The following is an 11,872-nucleotide window of genomic DNA, read 5'->3' as shown; positions in this document are numbered from 1 at the left end:
TTAATACATTTCGACTGGAATGATGCCGCCCATTTCTATGGAACAGTTTTTTTTTCGCGATTTCAGCATTGGTCCCATAATAAAAGTTGGTCAATATGACCTCAAAAGTCAGTATGCAAAATATGACCCTGTAACACCCCAGTTGTCTCAACTTCTCAAGATTCATTTATAAATACTAACTAGTCTAACTGCGTCATTATAAATGACTATGTATGTTGTATGAATAGTCAGATTTCTGAGGTACATTTTGTAAAGCTTTGCCTTGTGAAATGTATTTATTTCCGTACAAAAGTGCTAAAAAGTTGATGTATATTGTCAGTTCTCAACAAGTTTGTACATAGCCACGTCAGCAAATTTTAATTATTCCTATTTTGTTACCATTTAGGCCCACTTGCATCAACCACAACTCAGGGTTAGTGAGCTGTCATCTGTCAAATTCCATATATAATGGTGGGTTAACCCTCCATTTTCATTGGTGCAAGTGGCCCTTAGTAATATAAGTCAACTTTTATATTTGAGATGTTATAATTAAGAAAATATAGATACTAGAGAACCTTAATGATGAAATAAAACTTACTAAAATCTCAATCCATCAAAAAAATGTTGGTAGTAAAATAGGAATAAAAAAAAAACAAATTTAACTTTTTCTTAATTTTTGTACAAACTTTTTGGGAATTGCTATTGTACTGTTAAATTAAAAATAAATTCTATGATTGATGATCATTGTGTTCGTTTTTTTTTCGCACAACTTTTTAATTAGCTCCTTTCTGTCAACGAAGTCTTCTTCAAACTTGACGACTGTTTCTTTCTTTGCGTTTTTATCCTTTTTAGTTGTTTGTTCGTCTTCCTCTTGATCGGTATCTTCGAACATGTGTTTCATGGAGCAGTCGAAGTAAAGTTTGTCTTCAACGAGGCGATAGTCTGGTTTCGCAATAGTCCCGCGAACGCAATCGTGGTAGTGGCAGACTATCTTTTCTTGTTCGTATGTTTCACAGGACCCTGAAAGTAAAGTGATAGCCATTTAGTTTTATAGTAAAATAGCAAAGTAACTGATATCTGACTGATCACCCCAGCAGGGCTAGCACATGATTGCCGCGAGAGTATGTCGCCGCGAGATAGACTACCCGTCCTTATGTCATTAATACAATTAGAAGATGTGTGATCTATCTCGCGGCAGCATACTCTAGCGCCAACATGTGTTAAGGGTGCAGGGGGTAAAAGTCATCATCATCCTCCTCGCGTTATTCCGGCATTTGCCACGGCTCATGGGAGCCTGGGATCTGCTTCAACAACAAACATAGAGGGTAAAAGTAAGAAAGGAAAATTACTATGTTTTACATGAGAGCGACTCAATGAATTCCGGATTTAGTCAGTATAAGACACATGTTTTCTAGCCAAAAATATTCTAAGTTCAAGATTTTTGACGTTAAATGATAATCATTTGCCTCAAAATCAGTTTGAGTCGTCACGGTAACGCTCCGACGTCATGTCATGTAAGCAACCCTACAGTGCACACCAGTCGCCCGTGACACGCGTTGCCATGACGACACTGACCTGGGCGCTGCACGCGCACGGTGAGCACGGCGCTCGGGCGCCATGTCGCGGAAATGCACGAAGTAGCATGCCAGCCGAGGTAGCACGCCAGCATTGTGCCCGTGCGCCCGCGCCCGTGCCGGCAGTGCACGCCGATCACCTGCGAAACCACGGTAACTTAGCATTAGTTCCACGATGAGGGAGGCCTATTTTAATACCGACCAGACTGATCTCAAAGTACTTGGGCTTATTGTGAAACGTGAAAATGATTGCCTCGGTGACTGTGTCGTCAACACTTATATCTAGAGTTCGGTCTTCGGACACCTGAAGCCGAATATTTATCAAATGCGCCCTACCTATTTATTCAGTAATTTAAATTAATGTGGCTATGGCTACCGTCTACTACACAACTTCTTATATGAGACCTTAATTTATGATTAGCTGTGGAAAAAAGGCGCCTGATAAAATAAAATAGCAATAACAAAGCTCTTTCATGTAGCTTGAATGATTGGGTGGCGCTTTGGTAAACACTGTAATTTTTATGTATGCTGAAAAAAAAAGAAATAAATGGCGATTGATATATTGCAAACGTCCATAGGTAGCGGTTTGTTTGTTGATTATTGTAACAATAAAAAAGAAAAGTAGAGGAAAAAATCCCTTTTTCCCAAGGGTTTTTTCGTACTGCTAATTCTGTGCCATACCTATTTATGTTTTACACAATAGTGTTTATACGCAATACTTTACGTATATATAAAATGTGTAATTTACATACCTCTCCCCTGATCTCCGCCCGCTCACAAATCTCAATAAACTTGATAATCTGTCTCAACGTCGGCGTCCCAAACTCTTTTATCCTGATCTCGGTCCATTTTAGCTTCTTCTTGCAATCCAATATCGGTGGTCTCCGCTCAGGGGACAGCGTAATCAAATGGTCAACCCCGGCGTCTGCCAAGTAGTTTAAATTGGCCACAGTTTGCGGCCAGCCCATAGCGGCAACCTTATTTTCTATGAACCATGAGAAGTTGTAAGGTGGATAGGATTCGTATTCTTCTTCTACCAGCTTTGGGCTATCTTCTATTGGTTTTTCCTCTTTTTTCTCTTCTGTGTATTTGTATAGGAGCCTGGAGAGCTTGAGGTTGGTGCGCATTTTTTGGGAACTCATTTTTATACGTTGATTGGCACTGGAAATGGGGATGTAATCAATCGGGATTCAAAGTTGCCTATATAATATTTATTGCATTATAATGTAGGTACTAATAAATTATAATTAAATATTATATATCCTACTTTGTAGATAGTTTTCAAAACTTCCATTTATCAGTAAAAATATGTCATGAATTACGTAGCTTTCAAATGAATTTCTATTGAGATAATTTAATAAAATGTAGGAACTTGATCTGTAACTGTTTTTGTAACCACAAATCACAGCATACTACGCTAACTACACATTTATGAGTAAGTATTTCAATTAACAAGACGAATAATTAAGATTGCACTTACATCGAAATTATTCATTAATTTTGATGTTTTTCTAATGTTTTGATACGAACTATACCACTAGCAGCAAAACAGAACGCATATGCATCGAATTACGCATGTCGTGCACTGTTTATATTTACCAAACACGTCACAAGAAATACCTAAACATTTTCCGACTTACCTTACGTTCACAACTTCATTCACAAACGAAATAAACAAGAAACTTCCTACAGTAAAGTAATACCATAAAACAATTGAAGTACACGACGTTATTGCATCTATTTCAGCGGCAGACGAGTTGGCATCACTCTTGGGCCGCGGCCAGGGTTCGTTGGCAACTCTGCCTTGGTCGTGTTAATTAATTGGCTATTTTAAGCAATGAGAGCACTTCGTGAGAGTATCGATTTGAGGTGACACTTTGCCGTTGGCGCGTTCAAAAGTTCTTCATCCATCGTCAATAGCCTCAAGAACACAAGATTATTTTAGTATATACTTATTTTTATTTGAATCCGCCATATTTCATAATTTGAATCTGCAACGGACACAAATGCGGACAAAATCCGGTTCGAAGGACCAATTATAGAAATACATTAACTATTTTTTTATATGAATCTGCCATATTTCATAACTAGAAAAATCTTTTTACAACGGAAACGGAAACAAATGCGGACAAAATCCGGTTCGCAGGACCATTTGGAATCAAAGTCTCAAAGTCGGCTATTACCATTTAATGTTAAGTTTCAGGTACAACAAATAACAATCATAAACAATCAATCAAATCAGTCGATATCTTAGATCACAGGCTTACACTTACTTTAAAATTATATCGAAAGCATTATTATTTATTATACCTACACACCTCGCTCAATCAGAGCTTGGATAGAGCGCAATATTTTTAATTACTTATTCTATGCCTTTTACATTGTACTGAATCATTATCTAGGTTACAACTTCGTTTTATTAGATAGTCATTTACAAATAACATAATAAATCAAAGAGAAATTCGTTTTAAAACTGGTATTTTTGTATGAAAAAAGGCGAATCCGATCCTTGCGTTTAAAAAGAAATTACAAATTACAAACACAAAAGCGTTATTTATAATACAAATTAGTTTTAGATCGGGCGTGGTGTGTAAGCGTCATAGGTGTATCATTTCACATTTTCTCTTAGAATATAACGCAAAAGCTTAACTCCGAAGTTCCTTCCCAAAAATGTTACCCATCGTCTGGAGTTTTCAGCTAATCCATAGCAGAGATGTTAACAGCAAATCAGATGCGTCACAAACTGTTCATATTATTGGATGTTATTCTTGTTGCAATCTTTGGCGGCTTGTATGAAGTCTTCCATGACATCCCCGGAGACACCAAACTTGAGCGGGTTGTCTTCCGTCAGGTACACGAAGTACTGCCCTACTGCTTCTTCATGCTCGGCAAAGTCACAGGAGCCTGGAAGACGAAGAAAGGACTTTTAATATACTCGTATCTATATATACTGCAAATTACTTGAGAACTGTGTTGAGAAAGCAATTACTGAACCGGAAAACAAACACAACAAATAATAATAATTTTTTCACCACACCAACTGTTAAAGGCTTACTTTTTGCTATTCGAAAACAGATAGCAAAATTGCATTTTATCCACAAGGGTGCAAAGTAATTTCATACGAATTTTAACTTGATATCTTAAATGATTATTTTGAATCATTAATATTGAATAAATTGATAGATTTGATTTAGTTTCATGTTTTATAGTCAGTATTTTGTTCGTGTTGGTGTGGTGAAAAATTTTGTGTTTCACTCGGCGGCAAAGTTTGTTTAACCTTCGTGCCTTGAAACCCTCGCAACGCTCAAGATTACACTTTTTGAACCACTCGTTTCGCTCGCGGTTTAATATTGGGATCTTTCGCTTGCTCGGGTTTCAATATTGGCATGTGCGGTTAAACAACAACTTTGCCCCCTTGTAAAACAAATAACTATTTCCCCTCACTAGCTCGGAAACACGCGTTTTGTCCTTTAATACCAGCGGGTAAAAACGCATTTTATCTACTAGTGGGTAAAGTAATTTGATCTTGAATAAAATTAAATTAACTGCTTTAAAATTGATAAAAGTAGGTGAATCGGGTAATTAAGATGGTTTACCACTTGTGGAACTACTGGAAGCAGTGATAAACGCATTTTTTGCGTTGTAGTTTCCTCGCTATAGTGAGGGGAAAAGTTTTGTGTTACACTCGGGTGCAAATGTATTTAAATAATAATAAAAAATTTAAAAAATAAAAATAGTTTCGGTGTTGATGAAATACCACCAGTTCTCGTTAAGTTCTGTAAAGAAGAGTTAACATCCCCTTTAACGCGATTGATAAATCAATCTTTTTTCGAAGGTACCTTCCCTGAATTACTTAAAATATCAAAAATCAAACCAATTCTAAAGCCAGGTGGTGACCCGGAAAATCCAAGTCAATATCGACCAATTGCGCTTTTACCGTCGGTGTCTAAAGTATTCGAAAAATGTATGGCGAATCGTGTGTACGATTTTTTCGAAAAATATAATGTTCTAGACCAAAACCAATACGGTTTTAGGAAACATCGCTCAACGTCACTAGCAGTTTATCAATACATATTTAACACCTTATGTCATATAAATAACAAATCATATAGCGTAGGTCTTTTGTTAGACATGACAAAAGCATACGAAAAAGTGTCTCATAAAATATTACTGTACAAATTGCACGGGATGGGAATACGCGGTTTGGCTTACAATTGGTTTCAATCGTACCTAGAAAATCGCAGGCAATGTGTAGAAATAAATCACTTTGACATAGCATCGAAAGAACTAAGAACTGTTGCATCCGATATACGTTACACAACATGTTCTATACCACAAGGCAGTGTGTGTGGATGCCTCCTATTCATAGCCTACATTAACGACCTACCGAAGGTCCTAGACAAGAACACGACCTGCGTAATGTTTGCTGACGACGTGTCACTGTTATTTGATTGCACAAACAGCGTTGAATGTAACGACCACTTAAAAAGTGTTTTTAATAAAGTTAAAAATTGGCTTAGCGACCATAACTTAGAGATAAACTTAAATAAAACGAAAATTATGCAGTTCAAACCAGTACAAAAAAGACCTTTAGAACTTGACCTAGACCTAAATTCATGTAAAGTACAGGAAGTAGAAGAATTTAACCTTTTGGGGATAAAAATAGACTCCGGAGTAAATTGGAAAGCACATATTCAACAGATAAAAAGTAAAATGTCAAGATTTCTATATGCACTTCATGTACTAAAGTCAAATACAAATTTTGAATGTGCATTATCTGCATACTATGCAAATGCCTACTCTTGGCTATGCTACGGTGTAGTGCTGTGGGGTGGTTGCACCGAAGCCAAACAGCTATTTGTAATGCAAAAAAAGTGTATTCGCGTCCTGGCAAATGTGCGTTTTCCAAATAGTTGTAGTCCATATTTTGTCCAGTATGAACTATTAACATTGCCTTCTATTTACATACTGCAATGTGCTCTCTTTGTCCGCGAAAATCCCTACTTATTCGAAGTAAAACAAGATAAGCAGAGAACTAGGGAACAGTACAGAAATAAACTATTGGTTCCGAAATGTAAATTACAAATGTATAAAAATAGCCCACACTACAATTGTATCATTATTATGAATAAAATCCCAAATGAAATTAAACAAGAACCCCGATATGTGATATTTAAAAACAAGCTAAGAAAACTATTAATTAATAAATGTTACTACTCTGTAAAAGATTTTCTTAAGGATGACAATTTATAATGTATAATATAACTGCGATAATTGATATATTTAACGTAGGTATTTATTCTCAATCAATAGCTAGACTGGATAATTTATATGATGTTCTAATTTAATTTATTATGTAATTTTAAATGCATTTTGTTATATTTTGTTTTTAACTAGTTATAAGTATGTTGTGTGCCCTAGCAGGGCGTCATGGACTGACATTTATAATATTATAACATCTTGATTTAATGTACATGACCTTTACAACGAAATAAATGAATATGAATATGAATATTTTACTTCTCGTGTGTGAAAAAACTCGCAAGTTCAGGATTCTATTCTCGAACCACTCGCTTCGCTCGTGGTTCAACTATAGAATCCTTTCACTTGCTCGTTTTTCAATTCCACACTCGGCGTTAAAATACAACTTTGCCCCCTTGTATAACAAATAACTATTAAAGCGGGACTTAATCGCGTATGACTACATCTACAGATTAAACTGACCTCCAACGTTTCAGGGACGGCGTTGTCCCCGTGGTCTCGGCGATTAAGTCCCGATTTAAAAATAATTATGTGTAATAATCGTGAAAGTTTAAATCAGTGAAACAACAAATATTACATAAGTATCTATATGTATTATATTGGTCTCAAAAGGCCACGGCTTTGAAAGAATTGGTCAAGATCGGGAAGACAAAAGGCAGACAATTTGGGTCGACCAAATGGACGCCGTCCTGTTGGTCATCAGAAAAATCATTGGGTGGATGGTGGATAGAGAGGAGGTAGACTTTCGGGCTCGGTGTCGGCTAAAGTTGATGCGATGCTGTTTTGCACCAAGCGTGCTCATGCGTTGGAGGCCAAGACTCATTTTACAGCGCCAGTCAAGTAAGTAGTACTTATGTATACTTACCTATAGGCCTCACGTTTTGTGTTGTATGGTGAGCGTTTAGAAACCGTCAGCTTTAGAAGGTAACTTTTGCTCTCAGATCTGTATTGGAGTTTGGAGTTCTATCATGTAGGGCTGATTTTAAGGAACGAACCTAAATCCTCATGTGGTTGGGTCTTGGATTGACAAATATGTATAAGTCAGTCACCTCAGGATGACGGCGGGGGCCATGCAAAACCTGATTAAAATGGTAGATCCGCCCTTGCAGCAGACGTAGCTCTACCGTGTTTGTCTATTTCACATATTCTGGGAGCTCTGTCAGTAGTTAACTCTATGGATTTGCGACAGGTTGTAGCTACTGGTACCTGGTCGGATCATACATGGCGTTGAGCGCCTGGTCGGGCAGGAACCAGTGGAAGTGCACCAGGTATGCGGCCAGCATCACGCCTGAGGGGCTACTATATAATATAGGACTGGTTGTAGCTACCTAGGAGGAGTGGGAGGATTCACCTAGGTACTAGCTGGTTGGACTGGAACCGGACAAAGGAAATACACTCAGGGGGGAGAGAGAGGTCGACTACTACGGATTTTATGAATTTGCTAACCTGCTAAGGTACCTGGCCGGATCATCCGGATGGTATTGAGCGCCTGGTCAAACAGTTAGGTAGCCATGAAGAGCTGCTATATGGATTTGATAGAGTTGCTAGTTACCTGGGCGAATCATGCGGATGGTGTTGAGCGCCTGGTCGGGCAGGAAGCGGTGGAAGTGCACCAGGTATGCGGCCAGCATCACGCCCGAGCGGCTGCGGCCTTGCCGGCAGTGGATGCCCATCACCTGAATATGGGAGTACAAACTATTAACACTAGAACAGAAAATTCCATGTAATCTTATAGGTGTCTGCATGTGAGACCTTTTGGGATACACTTCGATCCATGTGCAAAAATTCGGTGTATGATCATTTTGGCCGTCTGTAAGGGGTAGACCTTCTTTGCAGATATCTAAACTTGCTTATTGAAATTAACTAACATTATTGAAACTACATTGATTCGGATAAGTAGAGTACTTAAAGCACACCTCGGACACTGGCGATCAAATATATGAAAGAGGCGCGTTCCTAGCACACAGTCTAAGCTCGTGTAGGTGAACGCGTACTATGCTTGTAATATGAGTGACATATGACAGGTCAACTGTTCGCGTTTTTGACAGGCGGTAACTGTGAGGTAACCGAGAGGGGGTGGGCGGCACTTTCAGCGGGGAGCGGGAGTGGTACTCTTTATTATACTGTGCTTAAAGCTTGACTGGATGTATGGTGGTTAAAGAAAAGTACCTAGGTAATTGAGTAGTGGGTATTAATACCCCGTAAATAGATATCAGTGTATAGGTATGTCTGAGCTCTGATGTCGGCACGTCATCATATTAATATTTAATAATAATGACTCTTAGCCAAAAGAACTCCCTTGAACTCTCCGACCGCTTTGAGTTGATTATGATGCTTGCCAATTTTCTTCTAAACTTCGTCAAATTGTGTATATAAATAAAAGCCACGTGGGTTTGGAATAACCTTTACATCTTTTTTAAGTGCAATAAGTCGCATTTTAGCGACAAAGTACCTATACTTATGCTAATAACAAGAATAGGTAACAATATTGAAGCCCGTAGTCCGTATTTCTTAGACTCGAAATTTATGGTATCCAATACTTATATCCTACGACTCGTCTCTTTTCGAACCGACTACCTATATTCAATCATTAAGTACATATAATGTGTTGCAAGGGGGAGGAAGCACATACCTCGCCATTCTTATCAGCCCTTTTGCAAACGTCGATAAACTTCTTAATCTGCTCCAACGAGGGCATCTCAAACTCCTCAACCGGTATCTCCGTCCACCGTATCCGCGAGAAATCCTCCACTGGCGGTTTCTTCCCCGCCGTCAGTGTGACCAGATGCGTTATACCTTGATTGACCAAATACTTTATGTTCTCTTTGTTTCTAGGATAAGCCATAGCAGCCAGCTTCTTCGGTATGACCCACGAGAATTTTAAAGGCGGATAAGCGTCAACTTCTATTTCTGGGAACGGGTTTTCAGGGATTATAACAGTTAATTCGTTTCTTATCTCCTTCTTAGCTCCCGCTAGGTGCTTGTCGTCTTGCTCCGTAATATCTTCCATTCGGGTAAAAACTTGATACTCTTCATCACCCATTTTGGTTTTCACTGTTCGACAAAAGTTAATAGTTGAAAAAAAAAAGTTGGGACGAAAGTAAAAACTTTTTAAATAGGGGGTTTACAGACACTGGCACTTTTGACACTGGCAGGTATTGACCATCGAGCTCGGTTTTCCACGGAGGACTGCCGAGACAACGGACGGAGAACACTTGGCACTGACTCCAAACTCTGGAGGATGTAACAGTTATTTCTGGAGACCCTAACCTTGGCCACGGGAAAATTACACCTTGGAAAACATCGTTTACGTAATTTTCAGCTTTCTGGCCTTGTTATACGGAGTATTTATTTTTATTTCAAGATGGAGATTAACTTTGTTGTGTTGGTAAATAAAGCATTGAGAAAAAAAACAACATGCTGCTATTAAATCTTTGGAACGTTTTTGTGAACAATAAATTGCCGCGAAAAATCGTAAATATAAATAAGCTTCGGAGATGTGACGTCATTTATAATTCAGTGAATGAGGCAAATGACGTCAGAGATTTTGGTAAACACATTAACATTATGCCGGAATCGTCGGGATTAAATTAGACTGGCCAGAGTTCGGAATAAGTCTCAATTTAACGGATTCATGTGCGTAATTATGAGATGAAATTAGAAACGCAACGGTTCATAAACCGTAGATGATAAATAACTCGCAGATCTGTTGATTTCAACAACATACACACAATACAATCACGCCTATCTCCCAGAGGGGTAGGCAGAAATCACGGGTTTCCATTTGCTACGATCCTGACAAACGACTTTCGCTTCACGCACTTTCATAACGTTCCTCATACATGCTCGTCGTTTCGAGTACTTCTGACCTGGACTTTTTGCAATATTTTCCCGGTTTGGTTTGGATATAAATAACAATATGAAATATCCTTAATTGATAAACAAAACTCAGTACCTAATGTCACGATTTCAGAGGCAGAGAGAACAGTACTTGTAATAAAATGGTCTTTTGTGTTGTACCTACATTATGTATTCACGTATGTAACCTATCTATTAATCTTATACTTTTAAACGAGCAATTCTTGTATATTTATTTATTTATTTATTTATATATATATTTATTTACACTGACGATCTCGGAAACCGCTCTAACGATTTCGCAGAAATTTGTTATGTGGGGGTTTTTGGGAGTGAAAAATCGGTCTAACTTATCCTTAGGTCCCGGAAAACGCGAATTTTCGAGTTTTCATGCGTTTTTCTTCGCGCGCCATCTCGTGTGCAGTAGTTGTACTGTTAAGACAGAATTCTTTCGGTTGATGTAAGTACTATTTATTGCAAACACTAGATGGCGACACAGGTCAAGGCTAAAACGAATAGAAAAATACACTATTTGAGTTTTTGTGGCGAAATGCGCGCCATCTCGTGTGGAGTAGTTGTGTTGTTAAGGCTGAGAATTCTTTCGCTCGATGTAGGTACTATTCATTTTTGAACTAGATGGCGACACATGTCAAGGATACGAAACAGAACCGAGCGAAGCTCGGTTGCCCAGATATTTTTCACATTAATTTGCAAAACAAAAAAACCACTACGAACTATCAAAATTGCGACATCAGAATCAGTGTGCATGCTTGGTACATAAATATTAAAGTCTTCAATACTCACACATGTTAACTTATTTAATTAATAACCACCAACAGAAACTGCAGTGACTGTTGCCTGAAATCACTTCTAGCACTGGCCGAAAACAAACCGCGTACCACCTGTGAGAGTGACACTGATCTACATCTTAACCTTTGTACAATCACTCTAAAATATACCCTCAATGTAGTCGCATAAGGACTAACGTTAAGAAACTATAGTTAACCGGCTGAAAAAAATCAATATTATCGATATGGATCGATTTTTGAAGGCGATCTTAGTTCAACGCAAATTCAATCGTACTCACTATAGAATATGATCTATTTTGCATACGTCTGACCTTGACATAGAGCTGACAATCGATCTGCCAAAAATATCGATCTATGAACTTGATCGGTTTGATTTGTGTTCGTTTTTGA

General features: G+C 38.2%; 2 protein-coding genes across 4 annotated transcripts; both read right to left on the bottom strand.

Annotated features, from left to right (window-relative positions):
* Positions 1-646: 646 nt before the first annotated feature.
* On the bottom strand, positions 647-3,331 carry LOC125237990 (dual specificity protein phosphatase 23-like). Of its 2 annotated transcripts, none has more exons than XM_048145252.1 (4): positions 3,194-3,331; positions 2,306-2,714; positions 1,555-1,693; positions 647-999 (listed from the first exon to the last, which is right to left on the bottom strand). In XM_048145252.1, the coding sequence occupies exons 2-4, from the start codon at positions 2,693-2,695 to the stop codon at positions 695-697; spliced, it is 834 nt and encodes a 277-aa protein (XP_048001209.1). In that variant the 5' UTR covers positions 2,696-2,714; positions 3,194-3,331; the 3' UTR covers positions 647-694. The 2 variants fall into 2 exon arrangements, with proteins under 2 accessions (XP_048001209.1, XP_048001211.1); XM_048145254.1 differs by lacking the exon at positions 3,194-3,331 and adding an exon at positions 3,034-3,125.
* A 393-nt stretch (positions 3,332-3,724) lies between these two features.
* LOC125237957 (dual specificity protein phosphatase 23-like) lies at positions 3,725-11,496 on the bottom strand. 2 transcript variants are annotated; one of them, XM_048145206.1, is made up of 4 exons: positions 11,478-11,496; positions 9,448-9,869; positions 8,368-8,491; positions 3,725-4,457 (listed from the first exon to the last, which is right to left on the bottom strand). In XM_048145206.1, the coding sequence occupies exons 1-4, from the start codon at positions 11,479-11,481 to the stop codon at positions 4,306-4,308; spliced, it is 702 nt and encodes a 233-aa protein (XP_048001163.1). In that variant the 5' UTR covers positions 11,482-11,496; the 3' UTR covers positions 3,725-4,305. The 2 variants fall into 2 exon arrangements, with proteins under 2 accessions (XP_048001163.1, XP_048001162.1); XM_048145205.1 differs by lacking the exon at positions 11,478-11,496 and adding an exon at positions 9,948-10,035.
* Between the last annotated feature and the right edge of the window lie 376 nt (positions 11,497-11,872).

Source organism: Leguminivora glycinivorella, chromosome 22 (genome assembly GCF_023078275.1).
Source record: "Leguminivora glycinivorella isolate SPB_JAAS2020 chromosome 22, LegGlyc_1.1, whole genome shotgun sequence".
Lineage (NCBI taxonomy): Eukaryota > Metazoa > Arthropoda > Insecta > Lepidoptera > Tortricidae > Leguminivora > Leguminivora glycinivorella.
Note: the sequence above shows the minus strand (reverse complement) of the source record. Positions and strands in the feature narration are given on the sequence as shown.